Here is a 19,719-nt window from a genome sequence, read left to right on the forward strand (position 1 = left end):
CAGTAAACAACCCATTCAAATGAATAGACTGCTTACTGCATCACCTCTGCGATGTCGCATCACAGCTCTGTAAATGGGGGCTCTATGTTTAGTAAATGGAAGCACCTGTATGTGTTGCTTGCACCGTGTATAAAATGTGCTTTTTCTCTTGAACTACACAGGTTGTTTCATAGCAATCTATTTTTAGATAATTGAAGTTCCCTACAATAGAACATGTTTTTTTTTCTCTTGGCACTCAATAGCAGCTGCAGCAACACTGCTCTCCCTCCTCCTACACATTCTCACTACCATAAGAACTGAATTGGATCTCTCTGCTCAGCACATTACACATTTCTTGCATTCATTTTCTCATCGCAAAACCGTTTACTTCCCATTACGTGGAGTCCACAGGGATAAATAGGGAATTTTTTTCAAGGGAATCCGTAGTATATGCATTTTTTAAAGTAATATATACGTGGCTGTGATCAGCTGAGCTCCAGTTAGCATTAAAACATTAATATAATTTACCGGATAGCAAGGTTTAAATGCCAGTTCACACAGCCACTGGTGTTCGCTGACAGATAAGCGCATCACATCGTTTACTTTTTTTACATTATTTTATTGAAAGTTACATTTTATTAAGTTTTATTGGCACAGCGTGGTCCAGTGCAATGCGGCTGCAGTGATGTGAACTGAGCCGATTGAAAGCAAGGCAAATTGCATTCTCCGTGTATTGGGGTTGCGCTGGAAAAGGCGACCAGCACAGTCCCAATGCATGTGGTGTGACTGGGCCATATTAGCGGTTTTAGTCTAGTAATTCTCCTGTGCCAGCGTGCACTCTCCTCAACCACCAGTATGTGGACAGGCTGTCCACAGCTTCTCATACCGAGTCCCCCAGCATCATCCCGATGCTCTGTGAATAGACCCGCCCACCACAGCCTGTCAGCTGCCTCTCCTGGCTCAATACAGGAAGACTAGGAACCCTATACTCAGCAACTGTGCCACCCGCACCCACCAGGATTTCATCTGCAGATCAGAGACCAGCAGACTCACTTCCCTTTAAAGAAACAGACTACAGTCAGCAAAAGCAGAATTCAGAATCCACAAACTGCACCCCTCGCCGATGACTCCGCTGCACTCCTTGCCTATTGGACTACAGAAGACTGACATCCCTCCTAACAACGGATCGCAACCAGGAATCCCTGAAGAACCAGAACTAACCATCTCTACCCCTCGCTGATGACTTCGCTACACTCCTTACCTAATGGTAAGTTTCTACATTTGTTTTGATTTGCTTTACACAATATCCTCATCTTCGTATTATACATTTATGTTTTCTGGGACAAATTGGATCAACCATTGAACACACAACTCGGATCCGGGAATTAAAACTGGCCCGTTTCCAGCCTTCTATTCCCAAAAAAACGCCCCGTTCTTTTGCTTGGTTTGGAAGCGCTTCTCCCCTCCTTTCTCTGATTTTCTCATACCGCTATGGTCCACTGTATGTGAGAACGACAGCGAGGCCGCAACTGGATGATCAACGACGAGAAGCATCTTTGTGGAACCGGTCATACGGAGGGGAGAAAACCTGCAGAAGCAAGGAATAAGGTAAATATGCTTTGGCCCATGGTGCACACAGAGTGATCGCCGACCTGTGCTCGTTTATGGCGGGCTGACAGGCCAGTGCATCTTCTGAAAGCCATAGCCCAACACAGGTTGGCGATCAGTTCGTGTCTGGACCATTCGCCTTCGGTCCTTGGTTGCTAGGACCGCCGGCATCCTAGCAACTAATGACATCAGAGGCCATTTTCCTTCACAGTCTTTGTGACAAATATCTTCCCACCCCCAGCTTTGCCCCCAGTTTTTATCTATGTCCTCTCCTTACTGGCCTCTCCTGGCTCCAGCCTATGAATAAAAAATACATTAAAAAAAAAATACGTGCCACATACTTACCACATGTAACACAATTTTATACAACGTGCGGACAATAAGGGTTCATTAGGGGCCCTTTCAAACCTAACGCACGATACAGCAAAACGCACCTATCATGTGTAACAGTGCGGCAGGTGTGTTGTCTTACATGCAACCACACAGCATTGTGTTGTTGCATGTAAGATGCCTTGTTCTTTTTTTAAGGGAAAGTACAGTGTATTCTCAGTGTGCACATAATTTCTTTTATTGCAGCATTCACCTCAAAGCATTATTTAATATGACTTCCACACTTTTGCAAGTTTATTTTTATGCAGTTTTTTTATGGTGTTTAATATAGAAATTGGTATATTAGCCACTAGAGGGAGCTTTCCACAGAATCTCTCTGCCTCTGTGCTGAGACAAGATATCAAATAGCATACAAAGTACATTGCTTTCAGTGAGTCAGCTGACTGATATTCTTGCATTGAGAGGAGGAAAGCACAGCAATCATATAAACACTGTGTAATAAATATCGCTCCCCCCATCTACATGTAATTACAATGTATAAATTAAAACAAGGTATTCCATCCATTAGCACAGATGTGTAAGAATATTTACATCAGGCTGATCTCTTTTACATGTATATCAATAACAAAAAATAAAAGGTCTATATGGTCCCTTTAACTCAACTCAAACTCAATGCGTTGCACAGTTGACATTTATGTAAGCACATGCTTTCTAAGTATGCATATCTCATGAAGGGGTGGAGGTCCTTTCAAATCACCTTTGTTTTTTTAATTGTTAATGATTTTCTATACGTATTTTAACTTTATTACTATTACATTAGGGTTTACAAGCCCGCAGGGCCGTCTTTAAAGCAGGGCAAAAGGGGCAGTTGCCCCAGGTCCAGTCATTGTTGTGGGGCACAAAGCAGCTGCCCCTTGAGCCCACAAAAGATACACATGCAGCGCCAGGGCTGCCCATGTCCCTTCCCCTCCAGACTACAATTCCCATGATGTCCCATGCTGGCCTGTCCGTCCATCCATCCAGCCTTCTGGGTCGAGCGGTCATTGATGGTGGCAGGCAGGCTGACTGAGATGCGGAACCTGGGGGCTCTGTTAGAGGTGCACAGCACAGAGGAGATACGGGCTCTGGAGAGGAAGGGCAGGGATGGAGCAGAAGAGCTGAGGCATATGGTCAAAGAGAGGTACTGAGATCTGATCGAGGCGGCCGATACTATCGGGGAGATGAGGAGGAGTGCCAAGCAGGTGCTGGGAGTCGTGAGGGGCCTGCAGACCTTCTGTGTGGGGCTGTGGGGGACCCCAGTTGCCTCCCATTAAAGCATCTTCCGTCTGCTCCCTACCTGCCCACTACCAATTGGGTTTTGACAGCGCTAAATCAAGAAGTACACAGAGTCAAATGCTTTTTTTTTTTGTGGTCCCATGCTCCCAGGAAAAGTAAGTGCGTTTGGGAAGGGGGGGCGCCTCCACAAAGATTGTAGAATTGATTGCATGGCTTTTACAGCTGCCCAGATAACTTCAACAAGACAGTGCAATGCCTGCACTGAAATGTAAAGCTTACAGCTACATTTGCATTGCTATTACATCCTCTTTTTGTCCCATAGTATTTACGGTAACAGCAGTAAAAGGAGAAAACCATATAAATAAAAGGTGAGCTTCCCTGCCAGCATACTAATGGTCCCAACCATTGTAACTGTATCACTATTGCTGGACAGCAGTATCTGCATGTAAATGTGATGAATGTTATGGATAACCCTTGACGTTTTCAGCACATATGTTATAATCCACATTTTAGGCCTGAAAATTTAAAACATATAGCTGCCACTCTCCCCTTGGTGTGCTAATAATATGCGATCAGTGAAAATTCAAATATGGCAATGTGTCAACTTGAAAATTAAACAAATCATGTATAATAATTCAATAAACGCAGAAGTTTATGTTCAACAAACTATATACTAAGTGACTATGAATTGCACTTAGTCACTTGACTCCAAACAGTGAGAAATCAATAAACAATAAGATTCCCAATTACAATGTGAAATCAAAGTCCATAAGAGTTCATATGAGTGAAACCATCTAAATAATCATTGTACACGCGATTCAGTCTTTATTCCTCCACCTTCTTATTACCACCACGTGGACACAGGTACCCCAACTATTACCAGAAATGTATCTTATTTGTGTATCACTCAGCTGTAGATCCTCAAATCATCTCTGAATTTCTGCTGGCACTGTCCTTCCTTCTGGAGGGTGGCTACTTTGGTTCTCCATGGTCCCTGTGTATGTTGTAAAGTAGTCACTGCTCCAAACCCACTCCCGTGATGGGCTACAATCTCATGTTTAGTTTACTCATTTGTATTGAGCTTGTAGTCCATCACAGGACTGAGCTTGGAGCGGTGGCTACTTTACAACACACACAGGGACCATAGGGAACAAAAGTAGCCACCCTCCAGAAGGAAGGACAGTGTCAGCACCAATTCAGAGATGATTTGAGGATCTACTGCTCAGTGATAAACAAATAAGGTACATTATTATTATTATTATTAATAGTTAGGGATCTTGAACTCAGAATCTAATTTCTGAGTTTACTGTTAATTTAAGTAACATGGAGACATGGATAAGCAGATGTCCTTGTAGCAGATTTATTACAAAAGTTTTCATTTAGGCTGACATTCACATTTAAACATATTCTGTAAATGGTTATTGTTTAGGCCAGCCAAACCAATTTTCACGTTATCTTTCATCTAAGTCTAGAAAAGCATTCATTATTTAGCACAAATAAGCAAAGCAACAAAACAGTGCCACTCTGTGGTCGAAATGTCAAGCAGCGACACAAATGCTTTTCTAAAAGTGGCACAACAATCAATAAATCAATTTTAGTTTTAAAGTAGCAGACAAGCACAAACCAGTTATGCATACAATGGGGGAAGTTATCAAAACTGGAGCAGACAGAATCTGAAGCAGTTGCCCTTAGTAATCAGCTTCTATCTCTTATTTTCAAAGCTTATCTGAACAAACTGAAGATAGAATCTAATCTGCAACTGTAGGAGACTGTTGCAGATTATGTCTTCTCCAGTTTTGATAAATTAACCTCACTGTATACAAAGTTGATTTCCAATATTTTACAATAACATATGTCAGTAGAGCTCTTCTACAATAAATTCACAGAAACATGTATATTATATGCAACAGTGAAATCTACCAACAAGGTATGGATGTCCAGTAGTTAAGCCTATTACTGGTGTATATCCTAGTGCAGTGGTTCTCAACCTAAGACCCTGTTCACTTCACGGCGGATTTGTCGCACAGATCTTTCCGCGGTGAAGCGCATGCAAATAAAATCCCATTCATTCCTATGGGGGCATTCACACAAACACGCAAAATCCTGCGTACAAATACGCCTGCCGCTTGAAAAAGTCCCTGAGTTTCTTTTGTCGCGCTGTTCAGCTGGTTTTGCTCCATAGACTTCAATGCGTTCAGTGCGTTTTTGCACTACTCTGCATGTTTTTTATGCGCGTTTCAGCAGCTGAGCCTGCTTCTCATTGGACAACTGAAAATGAGCTTCAAAAATGCCCTGACATATGAACAGAAAACACCTGTAATACGCGCTGAAACGCGCTTCCAAAACTGCGGGGAAAAAAGCGCTGAAACACTGTTGCCCTGGTACGAATGGGGCCTAATTGAGAAGAGGACCTGGTAAACTCCTCCAAAGCCTTTCAATGCCCTGACAGCAAAAAAAAAAAAAGAAGAGTAATCAACTTAAATTTAAATAGATAAAATGAAAAAAAGAAACACAATGAAAAAAAAAAAAAAAGTCGACCCCCAACAGGATAGCCGGGAAAGGATTGGTTTCAGTGGGATAGTTGCCCCCAGAGAAAGAATAGCCATTTAAATTAATGGTGTCAGTGGGATTATGGCCACCAGTGGGAGAATAGCCCCCTAATCATTAGTGTCAATGTGATAGTGGCCCCTAGGGGAGAAAAGCCCCCCAAATCATTGGTGCCACTTCCAGGTGTGTAGGAAAGCATGTCCCTGCTGCATCCCCTGGTTTTTCCCACCAGCCCCGCTACGTCACTACAGGGCACAATAGTGATGTAGAGGGCCACACACCTGAAGTGTCAGGTAGCAGCGGTGGACGTAGCTCATTAAGAAAGCAAATATTTCTCTCTGAATAAAGAACAGCTCCATCTAGTGGCCATAATGCAGTGTTTCCTTTATCCACGCGGTTCTTTATGAATAAACCTATTGAAGAACATTCAACCAGAAGAGACATTTTTGCGCAATCTCACAACAGCTGGATAACTCGTGCAGAACAAATGTACCTGCAGTTTTGTTGAAGGAATAAGCTATGCATTTTTTTATCAATAGACCCTTTAGTGTACTGGCTGAAATTGCAGCTATATTATTTGTGTTAGCTCATCCGAGGGCTCCCATCTTCTGCCTCCATATGATGTCATTTCAAAGCTCTAACTGCCAAAAACATCAGCTGATCAACAGAAAACCAGTGACTGCTTTTTCACTCATGACTTGCGTGTGCATATATAGTGCTGTTCAACACTTGTGTGTGCCTTTATAACTGTTCAACACTGCCATCTAGTGCTAGTACAGATAATCAAAATAATCTTCATTGTTACCTAGGATGAGTTTATACTGTAATAGCTAAGAAAAGCCTGCAAGGGTCCCACACAGATCTGGACGAGCAGCAGCCCCTACTTACTCTTCATCCTCCCAACTCTCAGTTGGGTTTATTCAAGGATCTGTTCATTCAAGCTAACATTCTCAAGCAGGCTTGATATTTATATTTACTCATTTTAGCCCTCATTTTGTCTGAGGGTGACTTATTTACGTTCAGGGCGTTAAATTAACATTACAATGTGAAAGTACAAACTCTGTGAAATAGAATTACCAAAACCATGTAACGTGAGAGTCTACCCAAATAATCCATCAAGTTTGTATTCAATCAGGCAGGCCATTACACCACACATTTGTTGGTTGATCTAAAGGAGATTTTACAATTTGAATATCACATGTATAGTAAGCTTTAAAGCTGCTAAAGTCTGATAGTTGCTGTGCATGAGAGTATAACATTACAATGTCTGTAGTAAAGAGGACTGCAAACATCTACAGGATAACCTACAGGGTTCCTTGTTTGATACTGCTGTTGTTACCAAGGAGCTAGAAGACAGTATTGAATATATTTATATTATTATTATTATACAGGATTTATATAGCGCCAACAGTTTGCGCAGCGCTTTACAATATAGGGCAGGCATTACAATCACAATACAATTCAAGACAAGATGGTAAGAAGGGCCCTGCCCCTGAGGGCTTACAATCTAAAAGGGAGGGGGGAGTGATACATAAGGAGGAAGCTGTGTGGGGATGAATTGTCTGAGAACGTGATGGTTGAGCAGTTAGGTTGAGGTGGGATAGGCTTCCCTGAAGAGATGAGTCTTTAGGCAGTCAAGGTGGGCGACAGACGGACAGGTTGGGGTAAAGAATTCCAGAGGGTGGGAGAGACTCTAGAGAAGTCCTGGAGGCGAGCATGGGAGGAGTTGACAAGGGAGCTGGAAAGCAGGAGGTCTTGGGATGAGCGGAGCCGACGGTTAGGGTGATACTTTGAGACCAGGTTTGAGATATAGCCGGGGGCAGAGTTGTGGACGGCTTTGTAACTGATGGTTAATATTTTGAATTTTATCCTTTGGGCTATTGGAAGCCAGTGCAGGGATTGGCAGAGCGGGGTTGCAGACACTGAGCGGTTGGTTTAGGTGGATGAGTCTAGCAGCTGCATTCATGATAGTCTGAAGGGGGGATAGCCTGTGTAGTGGGCTATCTCTTTGTTTGCACATGTTAATTGCTTTTTTATTTTAAATTTTAAATGCAATTGAGACTTTATGCATTTTGCATAATAAAAAGGTCCCATTTATCTCCACAGCCGATGTGCTCGCTTTAGAATGCATGTAAAAGGCACAGTGGTTTTTAAATACATTTTACATGCAACACTTTCCATCTCCATAGCAGATATGTTTATGTTAAAACGCAGCCACAATGACTTTTAAAGCCTGACTGGATAAAAATGAAAAGTATAAAAACAGCAGCACTGAATATACTTTAATAGGCAGGATATAGTCATGCTTTTATTGTGTACGTTCTGGTGTGTTTAGTTGTACCAAAGAAATGCAACAAGTGTGAAAATGCCCTAAAACATAAGCAAAATAATGATTCAAAATGCATGCATACTAAAAATATACTAGCATACCTCTTTAAGTAATGAGACAGCTACAGTTATAATTTTAGGATAAGCTCTAATCAGGTTGTTGCCCATATTAACTCTGCAGTAAATCCATTTAAGAGTCTTACTGGAAACTTGTCTTAATTAAATCTTGAGACGGAAATCTGTGTAATTGCCATTTGATGTATTCACATGGAAATGCAAAGGGTTAAGGCTATAACTATAGAAAGTACCATATTACCCTGTAAAGAATAACTATGTGGCTACCTACATATTATACTTTGTCTTTTGGAATTCATAAACTATAAAGGGATTTAGGGATCAATAAAGTAATACTTTACATTCATTCCTTTTCCTGATAGGTTTGAACCATGATTCATAGAAACAGAAGAAACAATGCAGCACCAAGGGAGAAAAACGCTCCAGGGGGGAAACAGGCCCTGGGAGAAACAGGCTCCGGGAGAAACAGCGGACATACATAAGATTTAGGGAAGTAAAAGAAAAGTTGCTCTTACAGAAAAGATCACCTTATAACACTCACAATACATTTTTCCACTGACAGATGATGATGGAAAGTCGCTGCATAGAGTTGCTCTATGACTGACCAAACACATTGATGCAGGTATGCAAACAGCTTTTCTTTATATGAAGGTTAACAAAATGCTGTTAAGTCTTCCATACAGAAAAAAAATATGATTTTGCACTATAATGATCAATGCACCAAGCACCATGCAGTCTTATGGGTAATTTCAGAATGCAATAGAAAGAGAACCTCTGGGAATCCAAATTTAAGGGAAAATATAATGATTAACGGTCAATGTTATTTTTTTTTTTAATCAGCTCTTTAACTTTTCCCTTGTCTTAGACTACTAATGGTTGTACCCTTTCAGTTGTCTCACAGCAAACACTTTGGATGCAGTGGTTTAGAGTGAGAGGGAGTAAATAGCTTGAACTATTGAGCTCTGTAAACAACAAGCTTTTTCTTTTAACAGGAGCTAAGGAGAAAGTGGAAAATGTGTGAAAAGGAGCTTTCTACTGCTGGCTGGATATACAAGTGCATAATATTAATAAGCAATATTCATAAAATACTTTTTTTACATTTTTTTTCAGTCTGGACCCAAATGGATAAAACCAGCCTGCGGGCTGAATGAAAACAAAAAGGTAACAGATTCCTCCATCTACACTAAACAGTGTGGATGGACAAATCCCCTGCTGTGTTCTTTGTATTCTGACAGCAGTAGGTGTGCCACTGTCAGGATACTCGAACATTGACAGTGGTTGATTGGCTGCCATCACTGTTCTCCTAAAGATTTGTCATCCAGCTCCTTCAATTTTGTAATCGAAGGATAAGGCACTGAAAGTACCCATTGTGCAAATTACGTCTTCTTCATCAAGAACCAGCTCAAGATTTGCACAGTGTATAGCCAGCTTTAGAACGCTACATCATAAAGGGTATTAATACTGTAGCCTAAGATAAGAACTAGGAGGACTCAAACACTTCCAATGGTATATTAAAACAGACCAAAGGGGAACAAATAAAAGTTCATTGTTAGGGTTTATATACATTTTAATTTCTATTGTGTGGATGAGGCTTCGAACCTCGAGCCTCTTATTGCTGTCTGTGTCCCTTAGGCCTGGTTCACACCTGGGCGTTTTGTAGCGCGTTTGAACGCTCTGCAAAACGCTCAAACACCCAAATCCCATTGTTTCCTATGGGTATGGTTCACACCTGGGCGTATTTCAGCCCGTCTGAACGCGCTACAAAACGGCCTACGCCCAAAGAAGTACATGTACTTCTTTGGGGCGTTTTGGTCGCGCATTTCCATTGGGATACAGCCAAGTAGCCCTCGGAAACGCGCGTTTGCCGCACTTTACCGCAAATCGCAGTAAAAACGCGCAACAAACACGCATATTCAATACGCCTAGGTGTGAACCCAACCTAAGAGATTCAATCTCACTGGTGACAGATGTCAAAAGAAGTCAAATGAAGAGAAAGCTAAAAGTTTAGTTTTCACCAGAACAGGAGAAATGTTTCTATGGCACATCTATAAAGGTGACAGCTGTCATGCAGGACAAAGAAATAACTTCACTTTGATACCAGCCCCCCTCATTTATATAGACAACTTCCCTTTGTTCCCCCCTGCTGGGTTCATGGGAGCTAAGGAAAATTCCAGGTATAAAAATTAATGCGACTCACTGCCCTGCCGTGACAGTGCTGGTGCATGGCAATTGGTTGCCCAAGAATCAGTGCCATCACATGAGGACAGAGAGAGACAACTCAGTCCTCTGTAAGCTCCATCTAATACAGACTCAGAGCAAATACTATGTTTCTTGACGCTCCTAGCAGATGGAGTGATTGGTGGGGGGAGGCATCCTTTTCTTTCTTCAAACAAAGCGGTAGGAGAGCAAAGTAAAGTAAGTATGAGATGCGCTGGGGTTGGCTTTAAAGTGAACCTGTTGCATTGCCCTGTGCCCAAACCACTAAGTGTATACACAGGCCACACTCCCAAAGCCAGATTTGTGTTTTTAGCAAATTTGACAGAAATCATTTTTTAATTATAGTTTCAGTGGTTCTGGAAAGGAGCTTCTTGTAGTAAAATATTTTTTTTGTTTTCTGAGAACTAATTGTCACATTACAGAAAACTAATATGTTTCATATTCTAGTGTTCAAGATGCTCAAAATGATCCTCTGCATTCAATTAGCTAAGTTTAGACATTTGTGAACGTCTGAATCCGAAGGAAGCAGAAGGTGTGTTACACTGCATGAATGTGCATGTGTGAAAGTCTGATAAATTAGATCATTAAACATAAAAGATGATGTGCCAGCCAATTCACTGCAACTTATCTATGCTTGTCAGGAATGGTTTTTCTTACTCTAATTAGTTTTGCAGTGCTATAACTCTATTTCAGTTTCAATTAAACTAACCCATGGAACCCTTTCCTGACAGAAATATGGGGCCTGTCATTATAAACTTCTTATTCTGCTAGTGTTAGTTGCTTGGCTGTCATGCTGGCCCTCTAACCCAGACCTATTATGCAGATTAACAGTTCTAACATTTCTTAAAGTGTATTTACACTTTCACACCAAATTGGGATAACACCTATTTCATATTTGCTACGTGCTCCTCTATTCACATAGTGTACGGTAAAAAAAAAAATGCTTCTTGCAGTTTAAATAGCTTTTACTTGGGTTAGGGTTTTAAGGGTTCAAATTTATTTGTGCTTCTATTTATTTTAAATGTTAGGAGGAGCTGTGATGGGTAAGGGGACTCGCCCATTCAAAGGTGGCTGGGCCAGTGTATTTTAACAAAGCTTATCAGATAAACACAATTTTCAAATTTCGCTGAGAATTAGCAGTTACCATCCATTAATGGAAGAGTTAAACCCTAACAGACACGTGATGCCTTTCAAGGATAGGGTGTCTGACAGTGAGAGCAGAGCGGTATTTACTGCTCTTGCTGTCAGTCACTGTTTGACAGCTGGTATAGACGGGATTAGGAAATGCAGATGTATACTGGCTTTTTTCGAAACAAATGGGAACAGAGCGCCACCTCCGTGTGTAAAATCGTTCAAGGGATAGAAGAGATAGAATTACTCACAAGCAAACATTTTCATCAGGCTTTAACAACAAACAAGAGGCCACACTGTCTGTTAACCCAACATGGTATCACCCCGACTATGTAACACGGTAGCCTCCGGTCACATCACCATGCACTGGCCGCAGTCAGCCAAGATTGACGCGTTTCTGGGGCAAGCCCCTTTCATCAGAATCAAATGGCTTTTTTCTAAAGTTTCAGCAAGAGAAACATGTATCTACATGTTTCTCTTGCTGAAACAATGTCTTAGGCTTCTGATTGTTCTGGGAACGATCAGAAGTCTTTAGTGACATTGATCCTGACATGCTGTCAGGATTAGTTTCACTAAGGCTATTCTTGGCTGCTCCAAAGTTTGGAGCAGTCTAATAATAATCAAACATTAATTAATTAAATACATTATCAAGCAGTCATAATGAGATTAATTCACAATGACTGCTTGATATAATTAAAAAAACAAAATAAAAGTGTAAAAAAGGTTAAAAAAATAGTGGAAAGTGTAAAAAAAATGTGATATAAATATATAGCACTATCTGTCCTCTAAAAACAATAATGTGTGTGTGTACTTAGTAAGAAAGTATATTACTGCCGTTGAAGAATCGCACAGCAAAGATGTCAAAAGTGTGTCAGTCATTTACGAACGGAAACTAAAAACAAGCTCAGTCATGAAGAGGTTAATCTACAAGTGTATGTAAAACTATGTAAAAGCTCTTTCTTGCTCCCTTAAAACTGAACTCCAGGTATAATTTATTATGCATACTTTCTGTACATTGGTCCAGCTTGGCCCAATGTAAATATGTATATGCCATAGCTGAACGGCCCACAGGGATCCTCTAAACCACTGTAGTAGACCACAGCTACAACAGTGCTGACAATAATATGCCAGGTCCTGTATGGCGCTGTCCTGAGCGGCTTCCCCTATGCTCTGAAAACTCAGGGTGTATCTTGCTTGGCAGAGGCCATTTAGAGAACGCCTAGTATTTTTATCAAGAGGTTATCCAATTGGATGAGGAGCTGATGGTGACACACCACTCCTCAGCCAATCACAGAATCCCTTGTATTCATTGCTAAAAAAAATAAATAGGCATTCTCTAAATGGCTACTGTGCCGATCGAGCGACCCTCTATGTTTGCCGGACAGAGCTGCTCAGCACATCGCCATACAGGACCCAGAAGATCCACCACACCCATCTATCCCTGGTCCGTTTACATAAATGGGACTTATGTAATCAATGACTCACTTGAAACTGTCAAAGTTTGTTGAATTGTTTAATTTTCTGTTATGCACTGTTACATTATTTGTCTTTTGCAGATATACTTACTGGATAAGCATACATTTATGAATACATTTATGAAACTGTTTTGAGAAGAAAAAAAAAACTTTTTTTTTTAAAATGTATTTAGTTCAAAAAAGTCAGTTTGAGATCAAGGATAGTGAGATTTGAAGATATGATGTACTGTATATAGTGTCTGATTTGCAAGTATTGGAAGTAACCTGAATGGAGAAGTTATTATCAAGTAATCACCTTATCCCAAAATTTGATGGGGCTGTTATTCCTTTAATCAACCAATCAGAGAATGCTACGAGACATCCAGGCAGCTCACTACCTTGTTAACTTGCCTAGCGGAAAGAGGACCTATTGCATTCTCATGTAGCACATAGTGAGGCTGTTTGAGATTTGGTCCATGGACTTCTTTTATCCAAGAGAATAAGGTCTGCTTTAGGTATGGAGAATGTTTCTCCAGTTCTTTCTATTGGTAGTCATGAAAGATTTAGCAGAGTAAGGAGTGGAGGAGCAAGGCTTCTGTTTCCACTTATTTAGGCTGGTCAGCGTTCGAGAGAACTAAACCAAAACCCAAAACATGACCTCGAGCTCTAGATCAACAGACTACATGTCAGGCAGCAACAGTGAGAGTTTAAGGAATGGTAAAGGCAACCAGGACTTCTGGACACACGTAGGGGCTCAGTGTCATGAGTGAGAGCGCATCACACCACCCACCCACAGTTGCTCTCAGAACACACTAGCCTGTCTGCTAAAACAGAGTGTTTTAAGTAGGTGGCATAGTTTTAATGGGCCTTCAGAGGCAAGACATAGCTGGAAGCTACATAGGGAATCGTGTTAACCCCTCTCCCTAGCCTGCTAGGGTTTGGAGGGGAGCTTCTCAAAATGTTACCATAATTTGGAATATTTCAACCAATACAGTACATGTGAAATAAGCCATGTATTTTGATTATGCCTATAGTGCCCTTTTGATTCATGTAATGTGATTTTTTATGACAGGTCCACCTAAATGACATGTCCAGTGCAGGTTTTTATGCAAAAAGATTAAAGTATTTGACTGAAAACTCGGTTAAGCCTCCTGCTACCAGCAGCAGTAGGCGAAAAAGAGACCACACAGCAAAGCTTGATTACAAATGTGGATTAGTGGTTTCTTTTGTCATGTCCTTGAATTTAAAAACTCCAGTGCTCAGTGAGGCAAGTATGGCACTACTGGGAATAAATAGATGATGTTAGTTGTAGATGTAAAAGTCTGCGCTAAAATCAAATACCTAAATCACTAATAACTGTATTAATATCAAAAAAGTGATACACCAATGAAAACATGACATTAAAAACAGCACTTAGCATAAAATAGTTGAATCTTGAATAAAACCATTTAAATGTGTGCAAATGTCATATAAATCTGTGCAAAAAATAGCAAAATTGTGTGAACATGCAAAAAACTAAAATCTGTGCAAATATACAGTGTATGTGCAAAAACATCAAGCGCAATAACAGGACAATACAATTTCCAAACGCCTTTTCTCTCCCATAAGGATTATCAGCAAGTGTCCTAAATCAGTCCATAAAAGTCACATTGTACTTGCTGCATAAAATGTATAAATGCAACCATACTGCAAAATGAAAAATGTCCATTTATAATTCTTTGCATTGGAGTCTGCAAAGCCTTGCAATCGTGGTCAGTGGATTGTGGGTGCAATGTTCAGGCTCCTGCAGACTGTTCCTAAAGCCCCAGGTCTGTACCAAGGTACATAAGTGGGTTACCAGTACTAAGGGCTGAATTCTTCAAATAACTATAGGTAGATCACATAACTGCTCCACAGCTTCCTCCTGTCACGTGCCTCCACCTCCTCTGCATGTAATGGCTTCACCGATCGTAGACTCCGTCCACTGAGTTTCGATGACTGCTCCTGATGATGTCCAGGTGGTGAAACGTATTGGGTAGGGCCTACAGAGGAGGTGGAAGTCACTACATGCAGAAGGAAAGCTCTGGAGCAGCTGGTGGACGAGGTGCTCCACCTATAGTAGTGATTGATTGGAAAGAGTTTTGTGTCATTTGGAGGAGAAAAGGGTGTAGTTTAAAAAAAAAAAAAGACCATGCATTGCATTAAGGACTGATTTAGAAAACTCGCTGATATTCATGCTGGGGAGAAAAGGACCTTGCAAAAGGAAATAGCTTTGAACTATGTTGCACTAAGCAATTATTGTTATTGCACATACACATACATATTTGCCTATATGTTTGCATGTTGCTATTATTTGCACACATGGGAATGGTTTATTCAGGATTGGTTTATTTATGATTTATGATTTTTTTTAATGAAATATAGACGTTAGGTGTAACACTGCAAAGCAAAATGCAGAACCTGTATGTATGTAATGAGAAAATATAATTCCCATATACAATATATATATATATATTTTATTTTATTTTTTTAACAGCAACACATTGATAATTGAAATAGAGGTTACATTTTAAACTTGTTTTAGCTCTGCATAGCTGTGAATGTTGAATCATTTCTTTCTTTTTCTCCTTTTTCTGATATTCCTTTTCCTATGCTGGCAAGCAAACCCTTTTGCTTCTTTCTTTCCTAAATGTATAAAAGCTGAAAACACCCTTATATGGTGCTTAAATCACCCAGCATGATTAAGGTGACACTAAACTCAGTAGTTAAATCTTAAATAAATGCATTCAAGTACCTTATTACCAAAATTGTATCTTATTTGTGTATCACTCAGCTGTAGATCCTCAAATCATCTCTGAATTGGTGCGGACACTGTCCTTCCTTCTGGAGGGTGGCTACTTTTGTTCCCCATGGTCCCTGTGTGTGGTAAAGTAACCACCCCTCCAAGCTTGCTCAGGTGATGGACTTTAATCTCAATACAAATTAGTAAACTAAACATGAGATTATAATCCATCGCATAAGTGAGCTTGGAGCGGTGGCTACTTTACAACACACACAGGGGCCAATGGGGAACAAAAGTAGCCACCATCCAGAAGGCAACACAGTGACAGCACCAATTCAGAAATGATTTGAGCATCTACAGCCACGTGATACAGAAATAAGGTAAATTTTTGTTAATAGGGTATTTGAATGCATTTTTAAGATTTACCTTCTACATTTAGTGTCACTTTAAGGGTTAAGAAACGGAGTCAAGAGCAGAAGATTAAATTATGACAAAGTTGAATATTTCTTTGAGGCTTCTCAGCAACCTATTTGATGGTGTTTGTATATTGAATTGTAAATAGTGTATATATTTTGTGGCATTCTGTAATAAATTTGTGTTAATGTTGTATTACATTATGCATGTTTAATCAATAGGCTGAGAGCTCTGTGGACAAATGCCAGGAAGCCAAGGGTTTGGCTGCAATACTGGTCATGCCGTATGCGCTTCTGCCTTATGGGCATATAAAGCTGCTTTTAAGATTTCAAATCTCCAGCCGGCGTCAAGAACCCTGCTGCAAAAAGATTACTTACATCAAGCAGATCTCTTCTACATGTTTATTTATACAAATAACACTGTAAAGACTGTACTGTACATTCCTTCATTTCCTGCTCCTGACTTTAGATCTAATATGTGGGCAGGAGCTGACTGGTGCTAGGGCAGGATGTCTTCAGAACACTGCACAGTGCCATTCTGACCTTAAAAGTGTGTTAAAGAGAAAATGGCTGTGTGCCAATGTTATATTATATTTTATTAAGTGTATTAGTAATTTATATACATAAGGTGCTTCTTGCAGCAAAAAAGCCGAGATGTAAAAGACAAGCTAGAGCCTTATCTGTTGGCTAGAACAAGCACTGCAAACAAATATATGCACTATTTTATATTCACCCCTGATCATAGTACCAAGATCTCTCCAAGCAGCTTAAGATTTTTGATACATTCATATTTTTAAAAAATTGTGTATCGCACAATCTCATAAGATTTGGCATCCACAGCTTTCCCAGAATCCGACTGTGAGCACTGATGTAACCAGAACACAGGTGAGGGGACCAGAAAATGTGGTTTAAGATAAGTATGTTTTCCTTTTTTCTTGCCTAAGGCTGGGTTCACACCTAGGCGTATGGAATATGCGCGTTTGTCGCGTGTTTCAAAAACCGCGCGACAAACGCGCGTTTCCGAGGGCTACTTGGCTGTATCCCAATGGAAACGCGAGACCAAAACGCCCCAAAGAAGTACATGTACTTCTTTGGGCGTAGGCCGTTTTGTAGCGCGTTCAGACGGACTGAAATACGGAAAGGTGTGAACCATACCCATAGAAAACTAGAAAACCATACCCATACTATAAACACAATTATCTAAAATGTCTATGCACTATATAATAATATATTGATTTTTGTTTTATTAAATAAAAAAGGTATATGAAACACCATTTTCTACTTCTTGAGAATATTGTTGGTGAGATAATCACATTATGCAGGGGATGTGATATGATAGTGTCCTACAGTGTGAAGTATAAAATATGTCAGTGGATGCCAGTATTTACACCTTTTTGAAAAATTAGCTGTAGTTGGACTGACCCTTTAATATGCCCACACCACATAACAATCACAGTAAATGAAAGCTCATTGGATCAGTACCATTTTCCAGTTATCAGATAATCCGTTATTTTAATACTGTGCAAGCAATGGATTTTAAAAGATTTTCCACTTTCTACCATAAACACTGAGATCTGTACAAACAGCATCACTGTTTGTTCTTTTTTTGAAACATCTTTTAAAGCAGAAGTCGAGGCAAACAGCCAAAATCACTGATGAAATACATATAAAAGAGCTGTTTTATCTGCCAAAAGGATTTGTATTTCTGTCAATGCAGTCTTGAGATTTACACGTTGCACAGTCCTGGCAGGAAAGGGGACCTTTTTTTACTCTCTATAAGTCCTGGTGGTGGTAAATATAATTTCTAGGCGTGGTGTAGGTATAGAGATAGAGCATGCCCTTTTATTATTGTAGAACAACAATACTTAATGTGACACTAAACTCAGGAGTTAAATATTAAAAAAACAGTCAAGTACCTTAACTATTAACAAAAATGTATCTTATTTCTGTATTACTGCGATGGACTACAATCTCAATACAAATTGTAATATTAATATTATTAGGAGATTGGTAAGCATTTTTGAGGTTTATTTTCCTGACTTTACTGTCACTTCTAGTCTAGGCTCACACCAGATGCAGTGCGTTCCGTCCGGATTCACTCAATGCGATGCAGTGCGTTCCGGCCACAATCAGGCCGGAACGCACTGCATCTGGTGTGAACCTAGCCTAAACCTTTTTTCAGGAAATGCAATATTTATCCAGGACAGGCACTGTAAGATACATATCCTCCATTTGTCAAATGCCATCTCAAATGTCAGCTCCATGCCCTCAAACCTCCCAGTATGGACCCTTCATCCCAGACAGAAACTTGGATTCCTCAGCAAACCTCTGAAGAGTCCACATATTGCACAGTGAAATACGAAAGGAAATCTGGGTACACAGTTGAACATTTGGCTTGTGGATGGATAAAAGCAAAAAAAAAAAACAAATGCTGGCAGCTTGGCCTCACCATATACTATTTATAGCAAACATACAAATGTCCATATTACACATCATAACTACTATATTACTTTCTATTCTTACTAGAACACTTAGACACTGACTGCTGGTATTAAAGCACGCAAAGTATATGCTACTCAGATGTCTTGCTAGCCAGAAAATGTTTAAAAGTGATTTCCGCCACACCTAATTTCAAATAGTTTACTATGTTTTGCACTTACCATTACTATTTACTAGTAGAGTGGTGCAACTCCCTTAGGCCCATATTTTATCATTTATCAATATGACCCTGCACCTTTTAAGATTACTTTAATAATTACTCATGGCTTGCATTTTAAACTATTTACTTACTTGTTTCTGGTACCTTCTCCTCCTCTGTTGGCAGTGGCTCACCAAACAAGAACTTGTATTTCGCCTTGGCAACATTTTGGGAGTGAGCTGATGTGCTATTAACCCACACATATCTCTCTGCCTGTTGAGAGAAAAAAAATGAGAAAAGGTAAATGTATTGCTACATATTGTTTTCGTTCACATACAGTAATACCTTGGTTTACGAGCATAATTCGTTCCAGGAGGCATGCTTGTAATCCAAAGCGCTTGTATATCAAAGCGAATTTCCCCATAGGAAATGATGGAAATTCAGATGATTTATTCCACAACCCAAAAATAATCATGTAAAAATGATTACAATACTGTACTGTAATATAATACTGTACAAAATATAAACAAAAATAAACCAATTACCGGTACCTTTGTGGCTGGTGTGAGGGGGACAAGAGAGAGGAGGATTATTGTGTAGGACGACTTTCACTATCACTAGCGGAATCACTGCTATCTCAATGGAATCTTTTTCATTTCGTGAAACCTTAACAAGGAATCTATCCAATGTGACATGCATTGTCATTAAACAGACTCATCACTCGCACTGCTACAGCCTTATTCGGTGGTGCTTTTCTAAAAAATGTTCCTCTTATTGCAAGACATCGCTTGTATATCAAGGCAAAATTTTTCAGAAATGTTTGCTTGTCTTGCAAAACACTTACAAACCAAGTTACTTGTAAACCAAGGTATTACTGTATATAAAAATAAATGGGTCAAATGGTCCCAGAGTCTTCTAGAACCATTCAATTGTAAGTTGCATCAGCGACGTCGCTATACCCAG

At 40.0% G+C, this 19,719-nt stretch overlaps 1 protein-coding gene across 1 annotated transcript in view; it reads right to left on the minus strand.

The window, feature by feature from the left end:
- The window catches only part of PSD3 (pleckstrin and Sec7 domain containing 3), a 405,283-nt gene that overhangs the window by 293,899 nt on the left and 91,665 nt on the right, over positions 1 to 19,719 (minus strand). Inside the window, exon 2 of the mRNA XM_018576857.1 lies at positions 18,909 to 19,029. Coding sequence (XP_018432359.1) covers positions 18,909 to 19,029 — 121 coding nt within the window. The remainder of the gene's footprint in view (positions 1 to 18,908; positions 19,030 to 19,719) is intronic.

The sequence above is a fragment of the Nanorana parkeri genome, unplaced genomic scaffold, assembly GCF_000935625.1.
Source record: "Nanorana parkeri isolate BGI_ZX_2015 unplaced genomic scaffold, ASM93562v1 scaffold78, whole genome shotgun sequence".
NCBI classification, from domain to species: domain Eukaryota; kingdom Metazoa; phylum Chordata; class Amphibia; order Anura; family Dicroglossidae; genus Nanorana; species Nanorana parkeri.